This window comes from Ambystoma mexicanum, chromosome 8, assembly GCF_040938575.1.
Source record: "Ambystoma mexicanum isolate Mex_15411 chromosome 8, UKY_AmexF1_1, whole genome shotgun sequence".
NCBI lineage: Eukaryota > Metazoa > Chordata > Amphibia > Caudata > Ambystomatidae > Ambystoma > Ambystoma mexicanum.
In genome coordinates, this window is record NC_090929.1 from 1,183,078,946 (window position 1) to 1,183,095,406 (window position 16,461).

At 45.8% G+C, this 16,461-nt stretch overlaps 1 protein-coding gene across 1 annotated transcript in view; it reads right to left on the bottom strand.

Annotated features, from left to right (window-relative positions):
* The window catches only part of LOC138472871 (interferon-induced protein with tetratricopeptide repeats 5-like), a 219,779-nt gene extending 203,599 nt beyond the window's left edge, over nt 1-16,180 (bottom strand). Inside the window, exon 1 of the mRNA XM_069611263.1 lies at nt 16,010-16,180. Coding sequence (XP_069467364.1) covers nt 16,010-16,014 — 5 coding nt within the window. The 5' untranslated portion in view covers nt 16,015-16,180. The remainder of the gene's footprint in view (nt 1-16,009) is intronic.
* Nucleotides 16,181-16,461: the final 281 nt, after the last annotated feature.

Genomic DNA, 16,461 nt, shown 5'->3' on the forward strand with positions numbered 1-16,461 from the left:
TTTAGAGGCAAGGACATTTTTTTTAGCTAGAAGGCAGATGAGAGGTAGGTTAAGAGGGTAAATCGAGTGCAAGAAGGGAGGCTTTTAGTTTGGGTTTGAACAAATCTATGTGCAATGTTTCTTTTTATGTCTGGGAGAAGAAAATTCCATGCAAGTGTTGCAAGAAGAGAGAAAGAGCAGAAGTGAGAGGAAGCACTGGGAGGGCAAGGGGCCACAAGGGTAGTCAGGGAGGCAGAGCAGAGATAATGAGAAGGTTCGTAGAGTTGGATAGAGGAGAATAGATATGGTGATTCCTTAGAGTGGATGAATTTGTGAAGCAGGAGAAGAAATTCAAATATGTCCCTGTCTTGCAGTGTCAGCCATACAGCCTTGCGACGGTATGAGGAAATAGGAGTGAACTGAAGGAGGTCTAAGAGAGTCCTGGTAGCGAAGTTAATGATCTTGTCGAGAGGACAGAAAGCATAGTTGAGGAGATCAAAGAGGGTGGCATGGTTGTATGTTATTTCACCAGCACCCATTTTTCCAACGGGTGTTTTGCCAGAATTATTTTCCGCAAAAACCTCATCAATATTGTTTTTTTATTATCTTTTGGGGGGGGGTCCCCCCCAAGCACAAGAACCCGTTCATTTAACTATTTGTTTTATTTCTGACACCTCCCACCCTTTATTCGCCCTTTCCCACCCCCCAAAAAACTGTCGATGAGGTTTTTCAGAAAAAAACCCTGTGGCAAAATACCTGTCGGGAAAAAACAGGTGTCAATGAAAGGACATGATACTGCTGGCACAATAGTCCAGTTTAGAGAAGATAAGAATGGTTAATAGATACTTGGAAGTTGAAAGGAAGGAGGTGCTGGATTTTCCGACTATTTAGGAGGTTGAGGCAAGCTTCTGTTGCAGTTTTGGAGATGAAAGTAGAGAAGGTGTGAGAAGGGTGATAGATGATGCTGAGGCTTCCAGCTGAAGAAGAGTAGGGGAGGGTGTCAGGTGGGAACTGGCTATACAGAGGAAGAGATGAGAGAAAGCATTTTGCATGGAAGAAGAGCATCTCTGTTTTGGTAGAGTTTACCATCAGAGAGTGTGAAGCCATCAAATGTTTGATGGCGGGGAGACCATTGGACATTTTGATATAGAGATCGGAGGAGAGTTCAGGAAAAGAGGAAAAAGATTTGGGTGTTGTCTGCAAAGAGTCAGTACGAGAGTCAAAAGGTGGAGATTAGTGCTCCAGGGGCAGAGGAGTGAAATGTAAAGAAGTGCATACCCAAGACAGTCTTGTGGAACAGCAATAGTTATTGTAGTGAATTGAGAGGTTTTGTTGCTCCAGGAGAAAGAAAATTGGCAAGGTGCCCGGTAGGGTTCAGTCTAGGCAAGAGCTTGATCGTGAATCCCAAGAAGAAAGAGAGTTTTAAGGAGATCCGAGTTGCAGCAACAGGTCAAGGAGAATTAGGATAGATGATAGATTGGTGTGGTTAGGAGAGGCAATTAGGTTTGACACATTCATGACAGTGTTTTCTGTGGAGTGACAGGAGAAGTAACCTGCTTGTAGAGGATCCCAATGGTTGTGGATGTCTAAGGAATTGGTAAGACATTTGAACACAAATCCTTCGGGCACTTAGAGTAGAGTGGAAGGAAAGACAAAGGGCAAAAGTTATTCTGTAGGTTTGGGTCAGCCCCTTGCTTTTTTAGGAGCGGGATGACTATGGCTGTTTTGAAAATAGAGGAAAAGCAAGTGGAGTCGAAGGGCAGATTGAAGAGTTTAGCGAGTTGAGAGGCCACTAAGGGGGAAATAGGTTTGACTTGCTGAGGTGCAAGAGGTCTTACGGGGCACAAGAGGGGTTAGCCTTCATCAGTAGAGATAGAATGTCTTCAGTATTAGTGTTGCTAAAGTGGGAGATAGAGGCAGAGGATAATGGTAGAGTAGGCAGAGTGTAGAATATAAGACGAGCAAGGTCAAGAGAAAGGGCCTCATTACAACTCCGGTGCTAGCCGTGTCGGTAAAATCATTAGGCTGCCACCAGAGTCGTGTTTTTTTCCAGCGCCTTGCTTTAGGGAATCTCCTGGGCATTACAGCCCCAGTGATCCATGAACCCAGGCGCCAGAAAATGTAACTCCCCATTTCCATTTGAGTCCCATATAACTCAATGGGAATGGGGAGGATGGAAGCACCGGCACCATGTGCAACAGTGCTGGTGCTTCCGTCAAAGTCTGCGAGTGGGTGCAGTTCCGCCCACAGGTAAGACATGGCAGGCAGGTGTGCATACGGCTCGCAAACTTGTGCTCTGCCGGTCCGGTAATAATGGTGCCGGTGAGCCTATCGGCACTGTTGTTAACGGTAGAGTCGTAATGAGGCCCCTACTCTTTCATTTTGGAAGTTTTTGAAGCAAAGAATTCAGCTAGGTCATTAGCTTTGAGAGTAGAGTTGATATTCATAGATTTAGGAGGATGAGGAGTGAGTTAAGGGTGCCCTGTAGCCAGTGAGGATGCTTGGAATGAGAGTAAATGAGGGTGAGTTAGAATTCCCTTTTTGCGCTAACAAGGGAGGACTTGAGAGCGTTCAGGGGAGAGAGGTAGAGTTGCAGATCATCATGCGAGTGGGTTTGCATCCATGTCCCAACCATCTACCCCTTATGTATGCTTCTCAGTGTGCCATTCTTACACCTTCAATTCCTCATCTGGACACTTTGCCCCATTTCACATTCTGACACAATGGGCCTCATTACACGGTAATGGCGTAATTAGCGTGTCCGCCCTCGCAAGAGGCCGCAAATTGCATGCCATTACGAGATCGCGGGCACGAGCCTACCGCCATGCCGGTAATGAGCCTACCGCCATGCCGCTAAACTCCCCAAAAAGTCCCTTAACGGCATCCACGAAAGCGCTGTTAGCACTTCCGACCTGCCGCCACATGCAAATAGCGGTTTCCGCAAATAGCGGTGACCGCCATTAGCGTTCACCGCTAATAGCGGTTTCCGTAATATTGCGGAACCGGAAATAGCGTCATCGCACCGGAACGGGAAAGAGCACGGCGGCCATCTTTAAAAACACAATCCATTGCCATCCTCCTTAACCAGGACACCTTACCAGGAACCACGTTGGGAAAAACACCAAGGACACCGTGAAGATGCCCAAGGCCGTTAAGAAATCGTCTGAGCGGCAACGCAAGGAGAAATTTTGCAAGGAGGAGCTCCTCATGCTAACGCAGACACTAGCAGACAATGCTCATGTTGTCTTCAACAACGACATGCGTCGGGAGACCATTGTGAGGAAGAAGGCCATCTGGGAAGAGGTAGCCCACAAGGTCAGCGCGGTAGGCACCACAACCCGCACAGTCAAAGACTGCCGAAAGAGGTGGGATGACCTCCGGCTCCGTGTGCGGAACATTCTATCCGTGAACCGCAACATGGCTACGGGCACAGGAGGAGGCAGTGAATCGCCAATCAAGCTCACTGAGTGGGAGGAGACATGTGCATCAACCATCGGGGTGGAATGCATTGAGGGAGTTGGACAAATGGAGCATGGCGTGGCCGTTTCGTCCGATGGAGGTGAGTGTATGCATCAAACAATGCACAGTAAAGTGTGATGTTCCCCCCAATCATGTGTCCATATGAATGCCGTGGCTGCAGCCACAAACAGACATGCATGCATCACCACATGCCCGTACAACACAGACCCATTCATGCATGACCCACCCAACATCCCCATTACCTGCATCCACACTAAAGAGCCCGGAATGCATAGAACGGCATGAGGTATTCATTTTGCTCAAGGCAGGTCGACCCATTACTGATGGTTGTCAACATTTCTCACCCTTGCAGGTTCACACACTGACACTGAGGAGGCACGCACTTCCACACCTGCTCTCACATCCAGCAAAAAAGCAAGGAGGGATGCCACAGGGGACACCGCCACATCCACAAGGGCAGCCAGGACGAGTGTCCATGACCACAGGGACAAAAGCAGCAGGAACACCAGTTGCACGCATCCACAGGCCATGGCTGCTCCCGTCGTGGCACCCACGGAAGTGTGTCTCCCAGTAGGTGAGGGCAGCATCGAGGGGATGCACTCTGCTGCCACCAGCTCAATGGGTGAAGCAGCAGCCATGGCCCCACCTTCAGATGAGGAGGACACACCTGCCATTGATGCTGATAGCCAGAGCCCCAGACCAACATGCCCCTTACTGGCAAGCCCGAGGTAATCCTCAGGTCCGGGTAGTCATGGAGATTCACCCACCCCTGAAGGGATATGGAGCCCCCAGATATCCTCTCCTGATGCAAGTGCAATGGGACCAGGTGCATCAGCCATCCCACCAGCACCCACCATGCGACATGACCTCTCGTCCATCTACCAGAGGCAGACCGAGATGAGTGGCCTAGTAGGTCAACATGTGGCAGAGACAGCCCGCCTGAGGGAGGACATTGCTACACTTGCACAGCAGACAACGGAGGGCATGGAGGCATGCACCAGCCGAATCTGCAGTGAAATTGCCCAACTGCGGCAGGCCATGAACCGCATAGCAGACGCTAATGAGCGTCGGTGCCCACTCCCGGCCCAGGAAGAACCAGGCCCCTCCTCGTCTGGGAGTTCACGCCAGACTAGTCCCCTGCGCCGGTCTATGCGGAAAACTGCGGCGCACGGCTTCACAGCCACAAGATGACGATGCAGGCACTGGCAAATAGGGCCACCAGGATTCGTGTGCCACATGTGGCAATGGACACATTCACGTCATGAGACTCACATGGGAGTGTTCAGGGGGGGGGGGGTAAGGGTGTATTTGGGTGTGTTGAGGGGGGTAAGGGTGTGTTTGGGTGTGTTGAGGGGGGAGGGGGGTAAGGGTGTGTTTGGGTGTGTTGAGGGGGGGTAAGGGTGTATTTGGGTGTGTTGAGGGGGGGAGGCTAAGGGTGTGTTTGGGTGTGTTGAGGGGGGGTAAGGGTGTGTTTGGGTGTGTTGAGGGGGGGTAAGGGTGTATTTGGGTGTGTTGAGATGGGAGGGGGTAAGGGTGTGTTTGGGTGTGTTGAGGGGGGTAAGGGTGTATTTGGGTGTGTTGAGGGGGGAGGGGGTAAGGGTGTGTTTGGGTGTGTTGAGGGGGGGTAAGGGTGTATTTTGGGAGTTTGGGTTATGCACTTTAGTGCCACGATATGTTCAATATACACTGTTCAGAGTTTGAAACCCAAGCGTGGTCTCCATTATTGTGTATGTGTCATTCATTGTGGACAGGGTCCTTTGTGGGCCTCGAAACATGCACCAGGGCAACGATTCCCATCTACGTCCATGCTATTTCACCTTGGTGCATGATGAGATTGCAGAATCAGATGCTGATGCACATCGTGTGCCTCCTTGGCACTGCCTGTTTCATGTCCTGCTGGGGCATTCCACCCGCACTCATCCCCAGCCACATCATACTCTTCTGGTGGTTGCATGTCAATTTCAAGTGGCATAGGCACATTCCATCATATGCACATTTTGTGATGCTCTACACATGCCATGGTTGTCTTTGCCACTTTGACACGGCCGTACAGGAGTGCCACACCCAGGCCGCTTAGGCAGCGGAGCACTGTCATTGGAAGGATGTACTATATTGTTGTCCTCTTCCTGATGTTTCTGTGGGTTCCGTACAGGGGTTAGGAGCCACCTCCTCAGTGGATGGCTGTCTTCGCCTGTATGGTGTGGGTAATGGGTGCCTGTTACGGCTCACCTCTGGTGCAGGCTGTTGTTGTAGGTGCTGCACTGCTATCATGTAGTCAAGGCTGTCATGTCATGCTGCTGCTATTGGGACCATCTTGGTGTGGGAAGGGGTGTGGGTAGGGGTGTGGTGTGCTCTTTTGTGCTGCCTGTCCCCATAGCATGCACCTGTGCTGATTGTGTCCACCTGTAGTTGATGGGTGCACTGCTCAGGTCTCTTAACGGGTGCTTTTCGATGCCGTTATTAGCGCCATGCCGGTAAGGGGTTTTTGGGTGTTTTACATGCCGCTAATAGCATGTCCGCATGGCTTGTGATGGCCTGGTATTAGCGCCATGGCGCTAATTCCGGCATGTGGGTCGCGCGCCCGCGGCCTTGCCGCTATTAGTGGCACCGTAATTAACGGGTGCGCAGATAGCGGTGGGTCCGGGTCGTGATTTGCTTAGGGAATTAACGGTACCGGTAAATCATTACCGGTAACGGTATTCCATTACCGCACAACGTGTAATGAGGCCCAATATCTCATCTTCCAGTCATCCAGCCAATACCGTATGCCATACCAGTTCATATTCTGGCACTGCCCACACACTGGGTTTCTGCCTGATTTTCCAGCCCATCGTTTTAACTTTTTTTCACCTAACCTTCCTCATCTAGCACATTCCCCATCTTCTCAGACGCTAACATTGTTTCTCAGGTTCCAGACCATCACCCTGACTATCTGCCCTCTCCTCAACCTCTTCTATCTGCTCACTTACTGCTGTCCCTGAAACTGACTAGCATTGCCACCCTTAAAGTCTTTTATTGTTACTCTTAGACCTACCCGCTAGTCCCACAACCTTGCTTTCTTCCCCCCCACTTCCAGGTCTCCCACCCTTTTTGTCTGCTCCACTACACAAAACAATCATTGTTGCTCCTTGCCACCTGCAAAGGCACATCCTGATGCCTGTAAGCACGTTCATTCCCTCATCATGTTTCTCTGACCCCTCCATTCCTGCACACTGGTTTTCTATCCCCTCAATTCCCCCATTCTGGTTTCCTGCTCCCTTATTCCTGTCTGTCACCACTCACTGTGCTGTCCCATACATCCAATTCAAACCACAGTACTCTTCCTATTATTCCACTTAAGCACCTTGGGTACCTTTTCCCCAGGTCGTCATCATCATCAAGTTGCACTCTGTCAACCCTGTTTCTATGCTCCCCCTTACAGTGAAATTCTGCCTTCGGATTATGGCTATTACCCTGGATACATTCCACCGTATGCGCACCAACACTGTCTCTCTTGCCCTTGATGTCCCCACCTCTGTCCATGTGTCTGTCCATGTGACAGTTCCTCTGGTCCCTCACCCTGGACCACCTCCCGAGCATCCCTAGCTCTCTCCTCTAGCCCAGGCTACTCAACCTTCTATTATCTCTCGCCATGGCACTTTGGCCTGTCTTCCATACTCGCGTGCATGCCTCTATCACTCTGCAACTCCTCAGTATACCTTTCCTCGACAACCAGAGCAAACCAAGGCTCTATTCCCACGGCACATACTGACCACCTATCTGCCCCTCCAGTGCCTCAACAAGGTTCTCTATACCATTCGCTCCCTCACGCCAGATTGCCTCCTGCAGTACCCTTCTTTGTCTCTCTGTATCCCTCCTTTTTGTAATTGGTAATTCTGTAGGAGACCATGGGGCCACATTGCAAGTTTGGCAGTCTGGAAATAAGGGTGCTGGTAGCAACATGCCGGCAGGGGCAATGGAACTCCCAGCACAACGGTGCCGGTGCTTCAGTGGCCCCATTCCTGTGGGGATTTACCATTCTGCCACTGCTCATGATATCCCGGTAGCACCAGGATATCAGGAGGCTGAAACGGTATTACAGGGTCAGTGGTAGCACACCGCATACTGGCGGGTTTTACAGATGACCTTATAATTAGCTTGTGTTTTCATGGTATTGCAGAAGGGTGTTTTTAAAAAAAATAATCTGTTTTGTTTTCTAAAGATTAAACAAGCAATGGAATTATTTGACAATGTAGCCGATTTGTGAGCTGTATTTAAAAGCCATACATGTTATTTATTTGTTTTCTCCATTGACACCATGCAAACGGGAACAGTGTATGGCATAAAACCCACTAACAAAACATAACATCTGAATGGTTCTGATGAGAATAAGAAATGCGTTTGTTGTATTGGAAACACACGTAATGGTACAGAATTTAAAACAATAAGGATGCTATACTTGTCATATTGTTGTACCATTGCATGTGTTGTCCCATATCTTTTGTCCGGAACATTAAAATTCACAAGCCGGCATTTTTAAATCTTTATTATGGCATGCACTTAAATCCCCTCATCTGCCATAGACAATTTGGCCAACTTGTTCAGCAGTCCAACAGATTTGTATTTGTTTGTTCAGGTCGGAAAGTAGCAACCTTTCATCCATGAAGGCATGCACCATTTCAATTAAGAGTCCTTGTGCAGTGCTGTTGTATTCTTTTCATGCCAAGAGACTTAAGTTACTGTATTTATAATTGCAAAAGCAAAGCTAAAAGTCCCAGGAAGCAAGATACAAAAACAGGACTTGTTAAGAAACTCCTGAATGGAATGGGGCGTGTTTTCACTCTTTCCGAAATACATATTTGTTATTTTGGAAGCTTGTGACTGTCTGCGTTTTCAAGGCCTGTATATTGCCTTGTGGTATGACATGACCTCAGAATAAAGAGGTGCAACACAATTTCAAAAGAGAACCATACCTGGTCAATTTGCAGACAATTGTAATAGCACATCAAGCAAGCTGAATTGTTATGTGATGCTAAAATAACAGCTGGTATGAGTTAATCGATGTTCCTCCTAGATAAACGCAGCACATACATTAATCCATTGAGCTACAGTACAGATGTCGCTTAGATTTTTTAAATAATTTCTAGTGTATAATGCTACATATTCAAAAACAGTATTTACCTAATTAAAGTTTATCTAACTTTTTTAGGTGTTCTCATGTGTAATATATCACAATGTGCTTCCATACTTGTGCATGTATTTGCATACATGTATAACTGTTTGTACTCACCATTAATAGTATAAGCATTAAATACAATATGGCCACCGTTTCACTATGTGCCCCCTCTCTACATTCACGCCCCATTTCTTCTTCAACGATATAGCAAAAGCCAAAACTGTTGGCTTTGTCAATGCTGGTCATTTTATTTAGGCTATTATTAGTTAATCGTGGTCCTAGCACGAAGCAGGCAAGAGAAAGCTGAACATCGTGGCAGCTTTATTTGCATTGCATATTTGTATTTGTATTTTATATATGTTTTATAAAGCGCCTTAATCCAAAGCGCTGAAAAGTTCAAACTGAATACAGTAAAATAAAAAAATGGTTAGACAATAACACAATCAAATCCAGATAGCCAACATTCAGGGATTTGAAGAAGATGGAATGTCAAGGAAGCACGAAAGAGAGAGTAAACAGTGATAGATCAAAGTGAGAGTGGAAGGGCATTCCAGTTGAGAGGAGCAAGTAGTTGAAAGAATCGAAAGCGAGACTAGGCACATGGAGGACGAGGAACCACAAGTCTGAATAGAGAGGAAGACCGAAGAGAACGGGTCGGGCTATAGAATAATAAAAGCACAGATAGATAATTAGGCGAAAGTCCATCGAGGTATTTAAAAGCAAGGCAAAGAAAGTGAAATTTGACTTGAGAATGGAAAGGAAGCCAACCAAGTGTGGCAAGCAAGACAGAAATAGAAACTCGATAGGAAAGAAGACAACGAGAATGAATAGACGAGTTAAAGACTGACTTTAGTGGGCAAGACGAGAGTTTGAAATACCAAAGAAGGTAGAAGAACAGTAAAAGAGTGGAGTGAAGATCAGTGAGGAAATTAGAAGTTTACATGCCTGGAAAGTGAGGAAGGGGCGAACTTGAAAGATATTATGTAGGTGAAAACTACATGAACGGGAGGTGAGAGAAATGTGGTGGGAGAAGGAAAGATTAGAGTCAAAGTGGAGCCCAGGATTACATGCATTGGTAGAGAATGGAAGATTAGAGGGAGTGTGGGGATATGAACTGGGGTGCAGGATGGGGGGAAAGAGTGAGAAAGTGAGAAGACATCCAATATTCATTAGTGGTGAGACAGGTTCTGAGGGTGTGGTGAATTTCAAGAGCAAGGGAGGAGAAAGTTAGAAAGAGCTGAGTATCATTTGCATAGAAGTGAAGGGAGAGACCAAGGGAGGAGATAATAGCCACGAGTTGTGAAGTGTACAATGAGAAATGGCAAGTGCCTAGGACTGACCCTAGGGGTACCCCATGTTAAAGAGGGAAAGATATAGAGGTTTTGCCTGCCCATGAGGCAGAGAAAGTCTGATTAGAGAGATAAGAGCTAAACCAAGATAGAACAGAACCCTTAATACCAAAAGAAGAAAGTGAAGCAAGAAGAATGGAGTGATCCACAGTGTCAAATGCAGCAGGTGAATCGAGAGGAATGAGAAAGAAAGAGTGTTTAGAATATCGAGCTGAGAGAAGAGAATTGAGGACAGAAATCAGAGCAGTTTCAGTAGAGTGGAGAGGACGAAAGCCAGATTGAAAATGAGTAAGAAGAGAGAGATCAGTGACAAAAGATGAGATCTGAGAATACACTAGATGCTCAAGGAGCTTAGAGGGATAGGGTAATAGAGAGATAGGACAGAAATTGGAGACAATCAGGGGATTAGCTGTGTATTTTTTTTAAAATGGTAATGCTAGTTGCATGTTTAAAGGAGACAGGAAAGACAGACGTGGAGAGGCAGGCATTAAAGAAAGAGAAGGGGATAGACCTTAGGTATGAGAACAGAGGGAATTGGATTGGTGGGAGTAGCAGTAGGGTGGGCATTGTTAAGAATGAGAAGGACATCTGTGTTGGAGATAGGAGCGAAATGAGAGATAGAGGCAGGAGGGATAGAAAAAGAGGGAGGTGATGAGCCTGAAGGAAAGGAGGCTTCAAGGCTTCAATGTTTTGACGAAGAGAGAGAACCTTCGATGAGAAAAAGTGGGCAAAGTCAAAGTGGGTATACTGATCAAAACAAATAATGACTAACCATTATGGGGTATACGGCAGAAAAATGAATCTTATTAGAACAGTTCAAACACAACATTTACAGAACATAGTAGCACAGCAATTACAGAGCACATGATAACAATTAGGGGCTGAAAGATATGGACAGTGAATGTTCAACAATGTTAGTGTGTAACATAAACCTTGCTTCTGGATTTTTCATTTGTGGTTTACTGCACTTCTAGAAAGGGAATTTACTAGCCTTGCTAGGATTTCACACCAGGGAGTACAGCCTGCTTGTGAATAGTTCTAGTTTTGTCTTTTAGCAGGAGCTGTGAGTGCTGCCTATTAGCCAACACTATTGGCATGGGATAACACGATAGGAGAAATATGTGATGCAGGGAGGGATACACAGCCTGTGGGTGCTGTTTGGCTCACCTTACCCTCCCCACTGACTGCCCATGGTCACGCTGGTTCATTTGGACATTCCCACTGACTACCGGTCCCTCATCTCACAAAACACCCCACCCAGGATCTTTTTGAACTATCTGTATGCTTTTAAGAGTTTGCTAATCCAAGCAGTCTACTGAAAGCTAATAGCTTAATCTTAGTTGAAAATCAGTTTCTGGTGAATTAAAATTGTCTTCGCTGAGTGTGTCTTCGGTCACTTACTTATTGAGCAATTTAGGTCCTTGCATCTGTCTCATACCGATTTTCTGTTAAAAAAAATCATTGGGAAACTCAGTATGTTTGGGTCTGTTATAGGCAATAGATAGGTTGCCATTGACGCCATAATATGCCCAGGTACTAACACAATTGACCACTGTTGCCATCTTATTCCCAAGGAGCATTGTTAAGACACTGCCTGTAAAATGCCTGTCAGATATCTATACAAAAGCCAAAACTGTTGGCTTTGCCAACACTTCTTTATATAATGCAACCATTCATGAACATGATGCATGGCATGTGCAGGTCCAATGAGGTTCTTGCAAGATTGTGGGATGTGGTCAAAATAGGAATACTGTTTGGTGGAAAAGGGCCTTGAGATGTGTTTGGTTGCCATATTCCCTGTTGCCGAGCCTCCCTTGAGTGCAAATATTGTTGCCAGGCCTCCCCATAAGCCATATCTGCTTATGTTTCCCATTAAATGAAGTCGCTGCATTTTTTAAGGGCTTTGCACCCACCCCTGGACATCTTTCCAGCCCCTCTAGGGGGGCCAGCCCTATAGTTTGAAGACCTCTGATCTAAATGGACTTCAGCAGTTGAGTAGAAGTTGTAGAGTGGAAGCAAGGATTTTATTTTTTCGGAAGACATTGTCTTAAGCTAACCTTGGTCATGTCTGACAGCAAATACTGTATATGGTTGTTTGTGGGGGCCTAATAAAGGAAGAGACTCTGAAGGGAATCAGAGTGCACCATCCAATACCAGTGTCACTCACTTCACTGCAGAAGGAGAAAGGTTTTAGTGGGTGAAGTGTCCCTCATGATAGTAAAATATATGGAAAAAAGTATTACTGTGAATTAAACGAATTAGACATGTTCGAGGGAGAAAAAACGCAAAGTCATCTGAACGAAAAAGACTTTCGGTTTTCACTCCCCGAACATTTCTGATAACCCACTTCCCCGCTCCCCCTTACCTGTGAGCGGCACACCTCCTTGTGTGCCGTCGTCTCCTGCATCTCTCTGCGACGCTGGTTCCCTTCACTTACATGCATGGCAACTGGTGCTGCAGGGTCCTCTTTTTTTCTAACGTTATGCTGCTGATGCCTTAATAGTGAACAAGGGTGCGGGGGACACCCCTGCAGCCCCTGCCCCCCTTGTTCACTATAAAGGCAACGAATGGTAAACGCATTCGAAATTTCGGCTGTTCGTTTTTTTATACTGTCAACATTCGAACAAATGTAACCGGTTTTTTTTCAATCAAATCTGCGGATGCCTTGTAAAAACCGCTCACAAACTGCACTGGTCACATCCCGCGATTTTTTTTAATGCTGAAATTTTTAAAGCGAAATGTAAAGACACGTTTTTGTTACTGCTTAGTGAATCACCAAATGCCTGAGGCATTGACCCTTTGTCCCTCACTTGCAATCTCCTTTTCCAACTTCCAATTTTAATTTGCAAAGATTCTGTTATTTGTGTTCAAACACACTTCTGCCCAGCTCTTTCCACCCAGTTACATAACTGTGTGCACACAGGGCGGTTTGTGCACGTTTGCCAGATGCACAACCCCCCTTGCATTTCATTGTGAATTGCTTGCATTCAGTTCATGCACACTGTGTGCACGTTTTGTGCAGAGTGATGAACCAATCCTTTCAATGAGCATTGTCATATTTTGTTTGTGATCTGGTAACCTGGCAACCTGTACTCCGTATAGACATACCATTCACTGCAGTTTGATAGGGCAGTTTTAATGCTTTTCCGCTCTGTCATCAAACGAACAGGGGTTACTATCTTGTTTGCTAATCGAGCAAACAAGGTGTGTGCTGGATTAGCAAACACGATGGTAACACATGTCAAGCTATGCGGTAGGTACAAACTTAACTGGTGGGTGCTAGCAGCAATAACAAAGATGTGGGGGGACCCAAACCATTGTATCTTGTGTTGAAGCCAAGCAAAATATGATAACATGATACATATTCTTCCATACATATACATATTGTTTTGGTCCTTCAAAAAGTGTGTGTGGCATACCGAGGGATTATGTGTTAGTATTGTTTGTAAGAGAAACCTGGCAGCCAATGAACCCATCTACAGAACTATTGGTCTTCATGATGTTGTGTTGTAAAATGAGGATTCCAGCGTTTTTTGTTTTGGAACTTCACTTTCTCGTTTGTCTCACTGGGCTAAATGTTACATTGTATAAACCAGACCACTTTTAATAACAGGGTTTGAAATTCCTGCTCCTACCCTAATCCAACAGTGGCGAGGAGCTACTTTTTGCGGCTCAGGGCGCTTTACAAACATGCGTATGTGACATTCATTGTGAATGTTTGAGCGTGTACATAAAATAGAATTATAACACATTAAATTTTACTGGAGCGTTCATGATGGGCAAAACTGTAAAGTGTGCAGCTCGTGTGGAAGCTAGATTTGCAGTGCATTGTGTACTCGCTCCTGGTTCCCCAGCAGTAGCTCCTGCCTACATCAATGTGGGTGATGCACCCACCCAGAAACCATAGAGTGTTGTGTGGCTCTTACGCCGGTCTAGCTCACTTTTGCCGAAAGACAACTTAACCGAATTCGGTTTTGCCGCATTTCTTTGACACATTTTTTTTTACCACAAACAGATATATGGTAAACTGGGGTAAGGTATAATGGGGATGAGGGTGGTGGTGTAAGAGAAGGTGCAGGGGGTCTCATAATCTTCACAGGAGCTCAAACCTGTAACAGTCAGCCCAAGGGTGCAGTTCATATATTTCTAAATAAATATAATCTGCAGGCCCGCTAACACGTACTCCACTATCAGCTTGGGTTTCAGCCTTCAAAGGCCTCTTTTACACTCCCATCACATTTCTAAAAAGCGTATCTGGTCAGATAGCACAGCGAGTAAGAGCTTTGACATCGTGCAGAGCCTGCTGATACGGGTTCAAATCCCGGCAGGGCCAAACTCAGCCTTTTATCCTCCCGAGGCCGATAAATGAGCACCACACTCCCTGGTTAATAAATAATATGCAGCGCTCAGATACCTGAAGGTTCGTAACACTATATAAATGCTACATTATTATTACAAATTAAAGTAATTGCATACCACTCAAGATCTAATTTTAGAGTGCTGTTTTCTGTAATTGTTGAGCATCTTTGTGTACTTTAGCGGCAGAGAAACTTTCCCCTTGATTGTCTTTTCTTACAGAACACCTGTACACATGCTCTGTAATTGACTGACTTATTTCATGCAGTAATAGTTGTATTGTATTGTAGAACATTAAGCACATGTTTCTTCACTCGAACAGAATTGGGTTTATATGAAGCTGTGACTGATCGCACACAGAAATGTGCAACACCTCAACACATGCAATGTCTTGTGAATGCAGCTCATATCTATGTACATGTCATGATTTCACATGGGATCGGCTCGGCTTATATACCCTGAAAATTGGGAAATATAATTGGAAACATTTATTGAAATCAAAGAAAATATTATATAATTATAGATGGATAGCTCTCAATTGTGGGATATATTCTCCCCTGAAGGTTCCAAGTGACATCGAGAACGACGGCAGACAATGATTCAGAGTTGACAACAGCCCATCTGTAACTTCATGTTGTGTAGTCCCACCCCCACATTCCTCTTCCACCCAATGCATCATCCGCATGGACCAGCATTGGGGGAGGTGGAGAGGGGAATCCACAGGGGACTACCTCAACACAAAGCTTCCTTCCCCCCCTTTAAAAAGGAAAGACACAATCCTTGTCATCCTCCTTCACCTCACTTGTGTGCTTCCCTCCCCATTCCCGAACAGAACAACTATACAGGCGTCTTCCTGCCTACCTCCCCCACCTCTCTCATGTGTCCTCCTGTCCTTCCCGAACCCCAAAAAGGAATTATTATTCCCAGTGTTCTGCCACATCCCCTACCTCCTTTCTGCAAGCACCCTGCTCATAACAAAGCATCAAATCCCTGGTCTTATTCCCCCCTTCCAAGGGCTGGAACAAAGAGTAACGGACCGGTGCCACCTTGGGCTGCCGGGCCGATACCCGCGTTCCAGCCCTTGGAAAGGGGGTTTAATGCTATATTAGTATCAGGTTTAAAACTCCATTTAAGTCATTAACTCACAGAAGACTGCTGTGAAAAAACACCAGCAGGCATTAAGAGCACAAAGTTTGATTATAGGGCTTGAAAAAAAATAGTTATAGATCTGAGCAGAATGTGTTGAAGGCGGGAGGAGCAGGAAGTGGGAGGGAAAATAACCAAACAGCACCTACACACTTTGTGTACCTCCTCATATGCCAATTCTCCCTAGCTTTACTCTAATGCAATAGTTTCAGCATATATATCCAAAAGTAAAACACTACACATGCTAGCATACTTCGGGCTGGGAGGATAGCTTAGTGGCAAAGCACTCGCTGTGACAGCAAAACAACACAGAACAACACAGGTTTGATCCCCAGGTCCGTGCTTCGAAACCTCTGGGTATTAAGCGCATTATAAATAATCAATTATAATTACACTGGTGAAAAACCATAAAGCAACGTCAAAACTGGTGAAGTACCATAATGCAACGTCATTGTCTGCTATTATGACAGGACCAATCAAGCTCTGCTTTGAGAAAATGGCATGTAAATAAAACGACATACGCGCCTTCTGAATCTTGCCTTACCACATATTTTCCGCTCTTTTCGTCCACTCAGAATCCGATTGACAGTCTCCTCCTCTGCTACCAGTAGACTGCCTGGGGTGCTCAGTGCTCTTACAGAAACCAATTTCATAAACCTATCTCCAGTGTCATGTGACTTGAGAGGGGCGCACTGGATTGAATGGAAACCAGAAAATGAAACTCGGGCACAGAAAGCAAATGCCAGCAGCCCCAGTCCCCGGGAAACGAAACTCACGGAACTGGACATGATCATGAAAACAATGACCTCGTACAGAGGCGAGCCTATTGCTTTATGCTGAACCTTACTATTTGTAAGAGTCCCAGTTAAGGATAAACACCTTTTTTTTAGTGCTGTACGTGATTTGTGGCTACGGTTCTTTCCTGGTATGGAAATCTGAAAGTTTTATTTGTATTATTTCCAAAAGTCTTCCTCATAACCAGTGCTGGTGTTTTCA